The sequence below is a fragment of the Hypomesus transpacificus genome, chromosome 23 (assembly GCF_021917145.1).
Source record: "Hypomesus transpacificus isolate Combined female chromosome 23, fHypTra1, whole genome shotgun sequence".
NCBI lineage: Eukaryota > Metazoa > Chordata > Actinopteri > Osmeriformes > Osmeridae > Hypomesus > Hypomesus transpacificus.
The window spans coordinates 12,294,264-12,310,457 of NC_061082.1; the positions used below are offsets into that span (position 1 = coordinate 12,294,264).

At 47.5% G+C, this 16,194-nt stretch overlaps 1 protein-coding gene across 1 annotated transcript; it reads left to right on the top strand.

The window, feature by feature from the left end:
• Positions 1-12,911: 12,911 nt before the first annotated feature.
• On the top strand, positions 12,912-15,830 carry abhd13 (abhydrolase domain containing 13). The gene is made up of 2 exons (XM_047047513.1): positions 12,912-13,126; positions 14,053-15,830. The coding sequence occupies exon 2, from the start codon at positions 14,091-14,093 to the stop codon at positions 15,150-15,152; it is 1,062 nt and encodes a 353-aa protein (XP_046903469.1). The 5' UTR covers positions 12,912-13,126; positions 14,053-14,090; the 3' UTR covers positions 15,153-15,830.
• Positions 15,831-16,194: the final 364 nt, after the last annotated feature.

Below are 16,194 nucleotides of genomic sequence, written 5' to 3' on the forward strand. Positions count from 1 at the left end.
CACTCTTACCCCTCTCTCTGGTGGTTATGTTTTACATTAAGTTCTCCATTGTTCACCAAACAAAACAGAGGCTCAAGGCCCTTTTTATGCTGAAGTCCTGATCGCAAATTGCTCACCAGACCTGAGTGTTTAGAGATGTTTAGTTGTGTGTTGTATGTTGATTCTTTGAGACTTTACTTGAGAAGTGTGTGCAACAACTGAACATTGTGTGTAGTGTTTTGACAACAAGATGATGTGTAATTGACATCAGTGTGTAAACAAGGAAAGTCAGAGTCTAATGCAGATAAGGGAGTGTGAAGTTGGGCCAAATTGGGTCGAGCAATTGGTACATGAAGTTAAGGTTGTGAAAATTGTGCCAAAGTTTGGCTTTTTGTGTGTTAAGAATTGTGAAAAGCTGTAACAGTTCTTGAATGAGTAGGGGGAAAGCATGAGTCCTGAGCTTTTGTCACTAGTACACTGCTGTGCCGACTCCCACTTAGGCGGGAAATCAATTCACCCTGAGTCTCCGGGCCCTCCCCCTATCGGCAAATGATCGACCTCCATTTCACCTCCGATTGTCATGGCAACAACGATCATGGCCGTCGACAAGGTCATTTCTTTTCCGAGGAGCCTCGCTTCTCAAGCATTTGGCGTCAGATGAATCAGAGTACCATGGCGTCATGATGAATCTCTTCTGATGTCCTCAAAGGGCCTTTCCATTTAGAGGCTGATTCCATTTCAAATCAGATGGATGCTCACCCCTCTTGATATGACTTTCAAACTCATGTTTAGACATATAAAGCCTATAGAAAATCCAACCATGGTTAGACTGGACCCCAAATGAAGAATCCCCGTCTCCCCACAAATGAACGTTTTTGAAACGACTCATTTTCTAAGGAGGATGCACTTCCTCTGAGAAGACTCATGGGTCTCGGCCCCATTCTGGGGCGGGTGCTAGAACTCCCAGCACCCTGCAAGGCTGACATATGGAACAGGTCTTCCATACCTACCAACTCGCTGTACTATTGGTCCTCGTTGGGCGACACATGGGAGGTGGCCAATCAACAACATATGTGTGTCTGGCACACCAGAGAGGTGTCTCTTTCTCTCACATCCATGCGCTTACCCTCCTGGTGAGAGGGAGAGAGAGATAGAGAGGGAGAGAGAGACAGAGAGAGAGAGAGAGAGAGAAGGAGGGAGCATGTCTGTGTGTGTGTGTGAGAGAGAGAGAGAGAGAGAGAGAGAGAGAGAGAGAGAGAGAGAGAGAGAGAGAGAGAGAGAGAGAGAGAGAGAGAGAGGCATGCCTGTGTGTGTGTGTGTGTGTGTGTGAGAGAGAGAGAGACAGGTTCCTCCTCCCTCCTATCTGGAGTCATCGGTGCCTGCAAGGCCTGGCAGATATGACTCATCCCCAGTCAGGAGAGACGCTCAAGAGAATGTATGCTCATATACGTGAGAGAGTACTCCACATGCGGGTGCTGGTGTGTGTGTTTACAGATGACTCATGCTAACTCAAAGGTTATTCACAGCAAGTAGATGGATCGAAATATCATGTTAATACAGTGTGACCCCCTCCCCCTAGACACACTTTCACACATGCAACCAAGTGGCTTCCACTGTAAAGGCAACATAATGGCACCAACAGATACTTAGATCCTCCAAATACCAATGTATCACGCCAAGGCCAGTGCAGTGGATATGGGTGTTTGCCAAATTGCCTTCGTCCATAACATCCCCTCCTCCCACACAGTTGAGAGATTATTTTACCTGGCAATACTGAGTGTTACTCTGTCTGTTTCTCTCCAGCTTTCCTTCTCCTTCCTATTGTACACTCTCGCTTTGTTCTCTATCTGAAATTTGCAGCAACTCTCCTTTCCCTCCCTCCCTCTCTCTCCGACAACCCCTTTTTTCTGTCCTCTTTCCTTTTCTGCCTCTCTCTCATTATCTCTCTGCTTCATATGTGGTTCCCTTCCTTGTTTTCTCCTACACACCTGACCTCTTATTCCCTCTCACTCTATCTTCCTCCTTTCTCTTTCTCGCTCTCCCGCTCTCTCTCCCTCCCTTCTCTCTCCTCCCACTTTTAGACTCCTAGTAGCTGGCAAATGGGAAGCGGAGGGGTGGAGCCCAGTTTGCCATGGAGCTCCATGATTGGCAGATGAGGCCAACACCCTCAAACCTCCTGGTTTGGCAAGAAGGGTCAAAAGAAGTGGGATTTACTGTTGTCTCATTTGCACGGTGGTAGAGAAATATTTTCTCTCTTTCTCACTTTATCTCTCTGTCTCTCCTGAGAGGAAAATAACATGTACAGTCATGAAAACTCTAAAACCAAGGTTTGGTTTAGATGAGTTGTGCAAAACACAACAGAGCTTAGATTTACTGCTCGGATATTAAGCTGACCCCAAAGAGATGTGTATGCGCAAGAATGCGTGTGTAAGTGTGTGTTTGTTGTGCTTATAACTGTGTGTGTTTAAGAGGCTCATTGAAAATGCATTGATTTTATTGGTGGAGAAGATGTGTTGTTAACATTTGGTATTCATATGAGGTATGTGCTTTCATCTGTGTTTGAACACGTGTGTACTGATTGTATTTCCGTGTGCATGCATGTGTGTGGTATGTGACGTGCGTTTGTGTGAGAAGCATGCAATAGCAGGGATTTAAGGTGAGTGCATGTGAGAGATGAGAGAGATTAGGCACACACATAGACACACACACACACACACACCCCTTTCACACACACACACCCCTTTCACCAGACCCTCTGGCTTTCCCATTTCAGAATGTTTCTCCTCTGTGTTTCAGAAAAGCTGCCTGCTGGTGTGTGTGTGTGTGTGCTCATGTGCACGTGCACATATCCTGTACGTGTGTGTCCGTCTCCCTGATGCTTCCTGGCCTACATTTCCACAAACCAATCAAGTGCTCCACAGCGCCAGCCTCCGGCTTCAAAGAGGAAGTGTGTGCCGGGGGGATGGGTGGATGGGCACGTCCAGAATACCAACCCAGGAATGGAGGGGATGTCTACATGTATCCTGAGGAGACCAGCTCTACGCTGCCTGAGAGTCATGACACACACGCTCATGTGGTGGGTCAATCCCATCCTATTGTTATATCATATTCTACAATGTATGATGTAAGAATGCTATTATTGGGGGAGGTTTAGATGGCTGAGTGGTTAGGGAGTCGGGCTATTAATCAGAAGGTTGTTGGTTCGGTTCCCGGCCGTGCCAAATGACATTGTGTCCCTGGGCAAGGCACTTTACCCGACTTGCCTCGGGGAGAATGTCCCTGTACTTACTGTTTCTCGCTCTGGATAAGAGCGTCTGTTAAATGACTAAATTACATTTTAATTTAATTATTACCAATGCTGTTTTTTTCTTTCCTCACAGCGCGTCTGCATGTGTGTGTGTGTGTGTGTGTTTGTGTATGTATGAATGTACGAAGACAAGCTTCCCTCTCAAAAGTAGGTCTTGCCCTGGTCTTTCATCATGAAAGGCTACACGTGTGTCCTTTTCTGTCCCTCCATACACTCCAGCTAAGTCTGCCAGCTTCCAGCAGTCCAGTAGAACTACAGAGCTTCTGTTTACTATAGCAGTTCTGATCAGGAACAGTTTGGATGATAATGATGATAGTGGTGATGGTGATGATGGTGATGATGATGAGTAGGAGGAGGAAAATGAAGGGCATCTGGTGGGGATAAAAATCACATTGACATTCTGGGTTCTTTTTCCCAATATTGGCTTCAGGCCACGTTCTGACCAAATGTCAGACGTTTCATCCAAATAGATTTTTTTAATGACTTGAATGATCTTTGATTTGTGAGATCAGAGCTTCAGGGGTTCTTGTGAAGAGGTTTTGATCGACACCAAACTCACCGAAACCCACACCAATCATGCATCCATTCTGTTGTGGGTCACTCAACTCCTCGAACAGCAATACAAATACACAGTTTTGCACACGTACACACCGTGGCAACCACTGAGCAAAACCCATATGGGAGGCATATAATCTAGTCAGACAACATAGTCAATAGTGGTGAAAGTAAGAAAAACGACATTACAATGGATTTGACCAAAAAAGGTAGCAAAAAAAAGGTTTAGAACTAAATTGGGTTCTTTCTATGGGAGGGAAGTTGGGGAGGCTCTCTTTCACGCTGATGTAGAAGGATATTGTTATAGATGCAGAATGTATAACAATAAACAGAGCAGGGTTAACTCACACATAGAGCATTTCATTGCCGGCATCTGGCTCTCACCTTCTCTCAGTTGTCGACTCCCCTGTCGGAGTGAGCTGGTCCTTTTTTTTATATCTCCGCTGCCTTACCAGTCAGCTGATATGATCCGGCTGTGTCTCTGGTCCGCTGATTGGGACGCGGGAATGGATCAAAATCATTGTCGATGACTAGGCCCAGCGGCAGTCTGTGTTTGCTGTCCATGGTGCTGACTCTGCCTTGTTCTGAGGTTTCAAGAGGTTATAAAAGGTCACTTTATCGTATACATTCATTCCATCTTCGCTATTTCTCCACACCCTCCATGAAAACACATACACAAAAAGGTACACAGAACAATAATGCTTCTTTTCTTACACCCTAGAAGGCTGTCACCCAGAGCGACAGGCTGACATTTGATCAGCCCCACCACCACCACTGCCCTCCCTAGTCCACCAACACACCTCAGCCTTTCCCCAAGCTTCAGGTTGCTAAATTCAATCAATTTGAGGGGGCGGACCTTCAGCTCCTCCAGGCGACATGCCCTCCCACCCCCCAGTATCAAGCAGAGAAGACTGCAGATTTTCTCAAGATTTTAAAGCCTAATTTAACATACTCGTCAGTGGTTTTTTTTCATTTGAATTTGGATGGGTAGTTAACAACACATTCTTCTGTGGCGGGATTAACTTCAAACTCATTTTCAGTTCTGCTTTACAGGAACGTTACTGGAACGTACCCCTGCCCTGATATCCCCCCCCCCCCCTCCAGCCAGTTGCTCAGGAGATAACATCCAGCTTTCCATCTCCCACAGAAGAACATGCAGTACACAGCTACGTATACACACATTCCCCCCCACCCCCCACACACACACATGCACAATGTCCATTTTTCTGCTGTGTCTTTCCCAGTTTCAGAAAGAGCTCCTCCAGCAGATAGATCAGAAACTAGTGATGGTTTGTAGCAACTGCATGTCTACAGTTGTCTGCTAACAGTAAAGAATGGAGCCATCGCTCTCATATCCTTTCCGTAGACTCAACGTACCACAGTGGAGTCTAGGAAATTGTAGTCATGGAAATTATCACTGGAGGAACCTTGAAACAAAATGAAGAAATACAAAGGTTTGGGAATAACGCGGCAACCCCTTCTACCTTCATCTTCATCTCTCCTTCAATTCTTCCACCCTTTTAACTGTGATCGAGCTAGCAGGAATTTCTGTCAGAGGTCTGAATTCTTTCTCTCTTTCCCTGCACCCCCCCGTCTCTTTCTCTCTCTCTCAGCTGATAACGTATGCAGAGTGTGTAAGCCTGGTACACATGTGGGACTCAGGCCTCTGCATCACCCCCCCCCCCCCCCCCCCCCCCCCCCCCCCCACACACACACACACTCACAGGATGTGGCTAACCTCAGATGACTTTGCAGACATACTCTGCAGTCAGAGTCACGTGCACATCTCCCCCTCCCTTCCTCTTTCTCTTTCTCTCTCTCTCTATCCCCCTCCCTCCCTCTTTCTATCTCTCTCTCTCCCTCCCTCCCCCCTGCCCCACACACCACTCCCGGTGGTGGGCTGCTCCACTTCAAATCAAAGCACATCAGTAGCTTTCCTCAAAACATGTGCCAGCTAGCAGTATGTGAAAACGGGAGGTCACTGTCTTTCCATTTCCTTTGGATCAGTCATTCTATCAGGGTGGGATTGGACCCTCTCAGATTACAAAACAAAGAACACAGACTATGCAAACCAGTCATGGCGCCTGAGAGTGCATCAAGTGTTTGTAAAGCCACTGATCAGGAGGGCTTTTCCTGGGCCTGAGGCGACAGCACCATGCCAATGACACACTGCTGCCGGAATGGCGCATTGATGGAAATGAAGGGGTGGGTCCCTCTCTCCCCCTCTCTCTTCATAAGTCATCCCCCTGTCCACCCCCTGGCTCTGCAAATATCTACTTCTTGCTAAGTAAAGTTTGGGAAAAAAAGGTCAAAAGGGATAAATGCATCACTGCACCTGTCTGGCGTGTGTGTGTGTGTGTGTGTGTTTGTGTGCGTCTTGTCTGTGTATGTGTGTGAGTGCAAGAGAAAAAGAGTATTATATATATATATACGTACATAGAGAGAGAGAGTGAGAAAGAGAGAGAGAGACAGAGAGGGGAGAGAGAGAAAGAGAGAGAGAGAGACAGAGAGAGGGGAGAGAGAGAAAGAGACAGAGACAGACAGACAGACAGACAGACAGACAGACAGACAGACAGACAGACAGACAGACAGACAGACACAGACAGAGGATGAGAAAGCGGGAGAAAGTGCACTCGTGTGACGCACAACTTCACACACAGTCCATCAGTATGTCCATGAAATCCCAGCAGGTATGTTGTGAATCCCTCCTGTGCGTCTATAAATAACACGTCTCCTCCCCACCGTGCTGAAATAGGTTCCCCGGGTCTGACCCCGCGCTGACACACCAGGCCAGGGGAAGGAGAAAAAGGAGAGAAGAGTGGAGCAGAGGAACATGGGAGGGTTGGAGAAAGGAAGCGGGAAGGACAAAGGACATACAAAAAGATAGACATCGTTCCGTTTCAAGGAAGTCAAGTTGGGTCTCATCTGACTTCACAAGCTTCGATCATGCCATGGGACTCATTTATGAGGCCATGGGGAGTCATGGGCGGGGTCATGGCCATGCTGGCTGAGACCCTGCAATCAGGGTAGAGTCCAAGAGGGACACCAGTATAAATCAACTACACTGCCCAGACATACAAACACGCACACACACACGCAAACACACACACACACACACTAGAAGACACACACATACACGCGCAGAGTGCACCTACTCAACCCTTCTGTTGCTCTCTCATGAGGATCACTGTTATCACATGCCACACATCCTACACACAAGCACACATCCACAAAGACACACAAGCTTGCACACACACACGTTTACTGTACAATCGTGTGCACACACATGCATACACCCACACACACACACACACACACACAGATGGATCATCAGCAGAAGTATCCGGCTATTAAAGCTGACATTTACAGATGTCTCCCCAGTGGAATGGCCAACCTAAAGTATCTTTTCATTAAGCTCTTACTGCGCTGGCCTCAAGGGTGACATAATGTGTGTGTGAGTGTTCATGTGTGTGTGTGTGTGTGTGTGTGTGTGTGTGTGTGTGTGAGAGAGAGACAGAGTGTATGAGAGAGCATGGGAGGGAGGAAGAGAATAGGGCGGATAGTGATGATATACTGCCCAGATATAGGTTTAGACCATTATCTCTAAATCCCAAGGTTACCATGGCAATATCCATTAGTATGACTTACTGCTTGCTCGGGGTGGGCAGTGGGGGCTATAGGGGTTGGGGGCAGAGACATAGAGGCCAGATGAGGACCTTTGTATCCCCTGCTAATATAGGGATGACCTGGTGGACCTAACTTTGATCATAAATGTATCAACCTGCTCCTCTACTCTCTTCATCACTCTTCCACTCCCTTCTTGCAGCCTTGTTTTCCACAACTCCTCATCCTTCCTCCATCTCATTCTCACTAGTCAATTGGTCAGATGATTGCTTGCAATGCGCTATCGACTTGGCCACGGGACTGATTTATTGGTCCGCAAGCTCTTTCAGGTGGTTGGGCAGCATGTTGATTGGTTTACAAATATACACACAAACACATACATGTGCACACACATACACACACACACACATACACACCTTTTGAAATCCACTGCAGTATAATAAAAGGATTGAGATGTAGCTGAGAGGGAAGCACCTTAGTGATGGGGAGGAGTAGGCCTTGGTGACATAGCAGACATATTGATGAGTGTCTTCAGCCATTTGCATCAGTTGACGCTCTGGCTCAAAGGAATGAACGTCTATGAACAGATCGAGGTGTTGACCAGGTCTCTTACTCTCACTCACTCACGTCTGTGTGTGTGTGAGTGATTGTGAGTGTCTGTGTGTACTTGATGTGAAATGATCAGAGACCAACTTTTTCCCGTTGTTGTTTCAGTCAAAATCCTTCGAGTGGAATTGCATGTCGCAGATGCAGAACAGTAATGATTGTGTTCTGTGGTCAACTATTTCATTCAGATAAATTGTGTCTCCTCAAGATAAAAAAAGTAAATCCATCATCTGTACTTGTATGATTTTACTCACACACACACACACACCTGCACCCGCACACACACACACACACACACATGACAATATACACTGCATAAAGACAAGTGTCCATGTTAACATACCAAGACACACACACAAAACTTACACACAGCTTGTTAAATGAAGATGATAGATGGCATTTTTTCACCACAGGACAGTCCAGTAACCTTTAAACCAGACCTGGGCCTGTCTGTTAGTCACTGCGACGAGAGTCTGTGTTGTCTGCTGAGATCAGTTCAGCCAGGAGAGGCTGTTTCCAAACAAACAAACTACTCTAACAGCCTAATTACTGGGCTGAGCCTTACTGACCTTCACAGAGGGACGGTGCCCTACATAGAAACACACTCCGAACATGGAGAAGGGCCTATTGACTCCTGCCAGACTGACTTCAAAGACTTCCCGTGGGTGGGTGTGAGTGTACGTGAGTGTACGTGTGTATGAGTGTGTGGTGCTCGTGTGGGGGCATTGTGTAAGTGCCCCCCCCCCCACTTTCTGAGTAAGGTGAGCAGGTCCAGGCATCATTACTGTACTGGGCCCCTGGTAGCGGAAGCCATAAATTACAAACCTAGCAAAGTAACTGAGGCCTTGCTTCAAAGAGAAAGAAAGAGTTTGTGTGTGTGTGGGAGGGGGAGGGGGAGGGGGTTGGAATCCCAACTCCTAAAGGTCACACTCAGAAAGAAAAGTAATCTAAAGTTGATGAAGATTCTAATTGGTGGTCATCCTCTCCGCTGAACAGATTGGCACTGTAAGGTTTGGGGGTGCCAAAATGTGATGTGTGGTTCCTGGTCCTGGGTGTCTGGCTGGTTTGAGAGGGACGTCAGGACTCGCACCGGGAAGAGAGAAAGAGAGAGAGACAGAGAGAGAGAGAGAGAGAGAGAGGAGAGAGAGAGAGAGAGAGAGAGAGAGAGAGAGAGAAGGTACCAGTAGCATCAACATTACAGAAATAACCTAGACATCCCCCCGACTCTCCTCACCATAGTATCTTCCGCACACATGCACACATACAGTACGTGTGAAATGAATTATGCATTTCCGTTCCTTTTTGAAGGAGTGTGTGAAGGCGGGGGGGGGGGGGGGGGGGGGGGAGTGGTGAGGGTTAGATGAGGGGTTTGGGGGCAGTGGGAGGATGGGGCGGTGGGTGGGTAGCACGCCATTCAATTTGAAATGGAAATCGTATTTAATGTCTGTCTCCGCACCACAGGAAGCCAGCTAATTGTCGCCTGAGATATGCAGCAATTTCCACCCAACGTGTTCCTGTCAGGCATTGAGTGGGGCAGCCTGGAAGGGCTCTGTCTCCTGATATGATCAGCTATTGCTCCTAGACGATCAGGCCCTCTCTGTTAACTGTCAGAGAGGGAGGTGTCGGCTCCCTATCTTTCGTAGAATTCCCAGGTATTAGGGAAGGTAATATGGTGGAGGGAAGTGAGAGAGGAGGAAGAGAACGGGACGGACGGGTGGAAGGAGAGAGAGGAGTGGGGGGAAGGATGGAGGGAGAGGAAAGAGGAGAAGAAAGGGAGTAGAGGTTGAAAAAAGGCAGGGATGGAGGTGGAGACCGATAAAAGGGTGAGGAGAGAGGCCAAAAAGAGGGAGAGAAGATGGGAAGGGGGGGATGGGAGCGAGGGAAGAAGGGGCACTTTCATGCTCTGGTGCTCTGCCAGGGGAGGATTTTGTCATCTGTGGGTTATCCTCCACGCTGGTTGACCTCTCAAGGGTGTGCGTGTATGCGTGTGTATGATGGGTGTGCGTGTTTGCGTGCGTATGATGGGTGTGCGTGTTTGCGTGTGTATGTGTGTGTGGGTTGGGGTCGAGTGAGAATGTCCGGGGGAGTTTTGTGTGTGGGTCTGTGGACTTTGGTCTGTGGCATTTCTGTGAATTCTGTTGTGGAGACTAGCTCAGTGTGAAGTGTCGCTATGATGTTGTCTTCTTTGACTCAAAGCCATTCTCCGTCTCCACGGTGATGACTCATTTTACAGTACGGTTGTCATGGACACCGGAACTGCTATCTTGTGGATGACACCCCATGACTGATAGTGGTGAAACACACAGTTATGCTGAGACACGACACTGTCGCATCCTAGGGTGAGGAAGAAGGACTCCCACAATGAAACGCTGCTCTGCCCAAAAATTCCCAGAACAATTTGGAATGTTGAAATATTCGACAACAACAAAAACGAAGAAACATCACTTTAGCCTGGAATGATGTAGGGTTAAAGAAAGCCAGCTGACCAAACAATCAGTCATCCAGCAAACTGACCAACCAATCAATCAGCGTGCCTATCCAACAGCCAGCTGGGTCAGGTCAGGCCAGTCAACTGACTAGTGAGCCATGCAGCCAGCCAACCAGTCTTTCAACCAATCTAAGCTATCCAGCTTATCAGCCATTCAGCCTGTTGACCAGTCAATCAGCCACCAGCCAACAGCCTATCACACAGCCAGGCAGCCCAGCTTGGTGAACACTAAGACCCTCCAGCTGTTTACACTGACAAGTAAATTAGTTATCAGATGGGGGAGTCTAAATTTATTTGTGTGTGAGAGTATGTGTTTGTGCGTCGGATATGTTTCGGAACGGTACGTCTTAGCTGATTGAGATTTATGTCCGACAGAGTCAACTTGCCAGCTGTTGGTCTCTTATAAAAACGGAATGCACTCTCATTTTGCTCTCCTTACAACCCATGGAGACCGCTCTGAGTGTTTGCGTGTGTGTGTGCATGCGTGTGTTTGTTCATCAGGATGTATACGTGTGTGATTCTGGAGACGTTTTCACCAATCATTCAACGTGCATCGCTACACACTGTGATATCCTATCAATCCTATAGTATGTTGTCAGCTTATTCACACAAATGATATGGCTTGGCTTCTCAGCAGCGGCTCTATTGATTGGTGCTGATATGCCTTTTATGACTCATTTTCACATGTAACAGGCTGAGCAGGAGATGTATCAGGGTTCATCTCCACAGTGTTCCAGAGCCGTGTCGAGAGAGCCAACAGGAAGATTTAGTTTCATGTCAGTGGATCAGACATCCACGTCCTAACGGACGTGTTTGGTCACCTTACTGGGATGTTGATGTTGTTGTCACGTCAGACCCTCCTGTCATTCTGGATTGACGGCAACTGACCTTGGTTGACCCTGCCCCTGCGCCACAGCTGAGACCAGTCTGTCACATGTGACAGCAGTGATAGGGAGGAGGAGATTGCATGTTTCTCACTGGTCAATTCTTGCTGACAGCCACTCCACCGTGTACGGCAATCCCTGGAAGATTTCTGCATTCCTTTGCCAGCTACAAAATTAATTTACTTAGTAAACAAAGTCATCGTTACACAACATAACGTTGACACGGTTTAGATTCTGTCACCCTTGATTTAGAATCAGGTGCATCAGGCTTAAAGACTGAGCTTATTGGTCAATAACTGCATGTGTCTGTCAATAATCTGTCTGTCTCATCCAAGGTCAGAGTGGCTCTAGACATAGCACAGCCCACACTAAGCTTCCTGGAAATAGGATAATTTTTTCAAATTGTTTCACATATACTTTAGTTCATAGATCACTCATTTCAGATTTTCATGTTTTCACATTCTTTTCAATATTATATTGATGAAACAAGAATCTAGTATCACTAGTACTAGACCACAACCACACTTAATATTACTAATACTAAAACCACTAGTACGTCAAACAACAGCTAATTCTACCACAACCCATAAAGCATTTCTGTGTTTATTCTGCTTTCAGATTTTCTTTCTGAGGTTGAACTTTAATCCCTGGTTTCCCTCTCCTCCGTCTTCTCCTCCCTTCTACCCAGGCAGGAGCTTAGAGAGCAGCCAAGTCCTCCTAAAACTGGGTGAGGTGAACTCGTTCTGCCTCTCTATCCTTCCTTTCATAACAGGAGTTTGATCCCTTTTAGTAGGAGCTTTGTCAGTTTTCTAACATGTTGGGTTTTGTGTATATTTGTATTTTTCTCTAAGGATCTCATTTTACAAATCTACATGCAGGCACACACATCTTTTCGCTGGTTGAACTATTCAGATAATCCCTTTGTGTCAACACTCTCCAGTTTATGTACAGAATGTTGTCTCAGGGGACTGCTAGTTCGACAGGCCCCTGGTGTTACTGGCTCCAAAAGAAGCCTTGAATAAAGGTTACCTTTGTCTGTTTATGTCATGCCCTATGGCGTGGCTTCCACTGAAACCTTTCATTCCCTATTCCTCATTCTACAGCCAGTCAGTAAGATTCCATTGACTGCTGTGTAGATCAGCAAGAACAATTAAAACTTATGTTGATCAAATTATTTTGTGGAGTTAACAACAGAGCATTCATCTTGCGGCCCTTGTTTTGATGTCTCGAGGTTGGGGTTTTGTTCTGGTTTTGACTTCCAGTCTTCCACTGCTGTAAAGCTTATTAAACAGTACAGTACACTGTTGGTTGTAGTATTAGGCAACCAGTAGCCAGAGAGCCAATGAAAAATGTGGCGTTGACAGAGCACCATCTACTGGATTAAGAAACGTGATATTACAGTAAATGTATATGGAACATTACTTTGGGGTAAAGTACTACACGGCGGCTTCAACGAGGTGGCACACAAAAGACACACACACACACACACACGTCACACACACTCCAAGAGGAAGTGGATGCAACGCTATTATAGCTGCATATCTCTAGCTTTAAGCCATTCTTTGGCATTGGCAACTTGAGCAATACTATTAAGGTTGACTAATTCTGGAGTCAGTGTCTGTGTAGAGTTTGCAATCTTTTTTGTCTTTCGGTATGCAATGAATCGCGAAATACGAGAACAGGGTAAGTGCACTGGCCAGCTTTAATATTGCTCGGCTAGAATGCTAGCTAGCTTTCACACCAGACAGTTCACAATGTAGGTTGAATCCCGGTAACTAGATAGCAAGGCTAGTTAGCAAGCTAACGTTGGTTCTTAGCTCCTTGTTGTTTACAGTGACTGAGAGACACTTGAGCCGTACTAGTAATTCTGCCATCTGTTTAATATTAATTGTGCAGGAAGTGTCGATCTTGGCTAGTCAAGATACAGTAGTTGCGGTATTTAGCCTACCCATCCAAAGTTGCCTGTACTGTATAGAGGAAGCTTACAGTCTAGCTATATTATGAGGTAGGCTAGGTACAGTAGCCTTTTTTTTGTGAATATTTTGTTTGTGTAGTTCTGATTAATGTTAATTCACTAGGTGTTGTACGATCTAGACGTGTTTGGAACTAATCTGTTTAACGTGGATGGGTAGAGGCCGAAGTGTGGATTGACACAGTAAAAAGGAAAGTGCCCTTTTCCCGTAGCTCGGCCTGAGGCGGTAAACCCGTTTATGCAGTACCGTAGTGAACCATTAACAGTAGGTTACAGGCGCTGCCACTACTCTGTCGTTTTGATACAGGATCTAGCCCAGTGACTGCGAAGAGCCAGACCATGAACTAATGCGTTGTAGTGCACTGACTCTCCTCCCACTGTCAGGCAGGGTCCGACATGGGGTAGCCTAGTGATTGTGTCTAGGAATTGTTAAGTGTTTGCATCGGCTTCTTCTGATCCTAGGTGAATGATTTATGAAGATGTAGCCTAGTTAGATTACCAACTGTAGTTGCTGGTTCTGCAGCAAACTAGAATACACTGCGTCTGGTTTTTGTCATTTGTCACACATGTATATCCTCTTGCCTCTGTTGTTCCATCTGTATGTGTACATACTTTATCTTGCACTCCCTCTCTTCAGAGTGAGCGTGGTGTTATCCAGCCCTGTCTAACCCAGCCATGGAGAAGCCGTGGAGGCTGTGGGCATCAGTGGAGCGATGTGCCCTGGCTCTGGCCTCCTGGTCCTGGGGAGCCTGCCGCATCTCCCTCCTTGCCCTCATCCTCACCTTCCACCTTTACGGTGGGGTGCTGCTGTTGGCCCTCATCCTGGCCTCTGTGGCTGGCATCCTGTACAAGTTCCAAGATGTGCTGCTCTACTTCCCCGACCAGCCCTCCTCCTCTCGCTTGTACGTCCCCATGCCGACGGGCATCCCCCACGAAAACATCTACATCCGGACGAAGGACGGCGTGAGGCTCAACCTGATCCTCCTTCGATACACAGGAGGAGACATCCCTCCGGGGGTCGCCCCTGGCAACCAGCCCAATCTTGCCAACTCCTCATCCGCCCCGCCCACCATCCTCTATTTCCACGGTAACGCCGGCAATATCGGGCACCGGGTGCCTAACGCGCTGCTCATGCTGGTCAACCTCAAGGCCAACGTTGTACTGGTCGACTACCGCGGTTACGGTAAGAGCGAGGGCGAGCCCAGCGAGGACGGCCTGTACCTGGACGCCGAGGCGACGCTGGACTACGTCATGACGCGGCCCGACCTCGACAAGACCAAGGTGCTGCTGTTTGGCCGTTCGCTAGGGGGCGCCGTGGCGGTGCGCCTGGCCTCGGCCAACCCCCACCGCGTGGCCGCCATCGTGGTGGAGAACACCTTCCTCAGCATCCCCCACATGGCCGCCACCCTCTTCTCCTTCGTCCCCATGCGCCTGCTGCCCCTCTGCTGCTACCGCAACCAGTTCCTGTCCTACCGCCAGGTGGCCTTGTGCCGCATGCCCTCCCTGTTCGTCTCGGGCCTGTCGGATCAGCTTATCCCTCCGGTCATGATGAAGCAGCTGTACGAGCTGTCGCCCGCGCGGACTAAGCGGCTGGCCATCTTCCCCGAGGGGACGCACAACGACACCTGGCAGTGTCAGGGCTACTTCTCGGCCCTCGAGCAGTTTGTCAAGGACCTGCTCCAGAGCCACGCCCGCGACGAGAGTGCCCAGTCCACGGCAAGCGTCACCATCATCTAGTCGAGAGAGAAGAAGAAGAAGAACGAGGAGGGAGGGAGGGAACACGGAGACGACCTCAAGCATTCCTCGGCTTTCATAGAATATCAGAGAGGTCGAATGGGAGGATGGCGAGAGCCAGGTTTTCCTTGTTCTCTCCCCTCTGCATGCAGTGGCCTGGGGTTGTTTTCTGGACCATGGTATGGGATGTTAGCCTAGCCTGTTACACAGTATAACTATCATCTGACACCTCAACTTGGACACAATGGGAACTGATGGAACTTTGTCTAGGATAGCTTGGTTAGGTAAAGCAGGGCTGGTCCGGTCCAGGCTTAACTAGTCACATCCTGGGAGAGATTCAATGTTTTTATACTTTTTGTCTGGGTTTGGTTGAAACTTTCTTGTTTCTACATGTCTGTTTTGACATGTCTCAACGGTTGCTGAAAGGGCTGCAGAGTTTTGTGTGTGTTGTGGGGCAGCTGCTTTCATACAGTTTATCTTTTGGAACAGAAGTCATACAAAATATACAACTTTTATAATGCTGTGTTTGTTGTAGGTCTACCTAAACATTTTAAGTGAGTCAATGACTACCTTCGCCTATAGTGAAAATCTAATTATCCCTTTAAAATATATAACAACAAATGATTGATGTTTCAGCAATCCAATAAAAGGTTTGGTCTGATTCAAGGCTGAACAATCTTACTTGTGGAATTCGGTTTTAGCATTATTCTGCATCTTCACTTAATGCAGACGGGTCACTCACACTGCCACACAAACATACACATGCTGGGGTGTTGGTATAGGCTTAAAAGGTGTTTGGTTTTCCATTTGAGCATGTTTAGCTAAAGGTTCAAGCTTTTATTTCTGTGTAGCCGCTGTCTAGTGAGGAGTGTTGCATCATCATCCAGAGCCGCGGTCTCCGGGTGAAATGGCTTTGTCTGCCAACAAGCTTTAGGTTTGAAGTAACCTTTCCTGCATGTCTTCCAGGGATCCAGACTGAGCTAGAACAACAACAACAACACACAGCCTGTTTTCTCTCTTTCTCTACCTTGCGCTGTGCCGACTG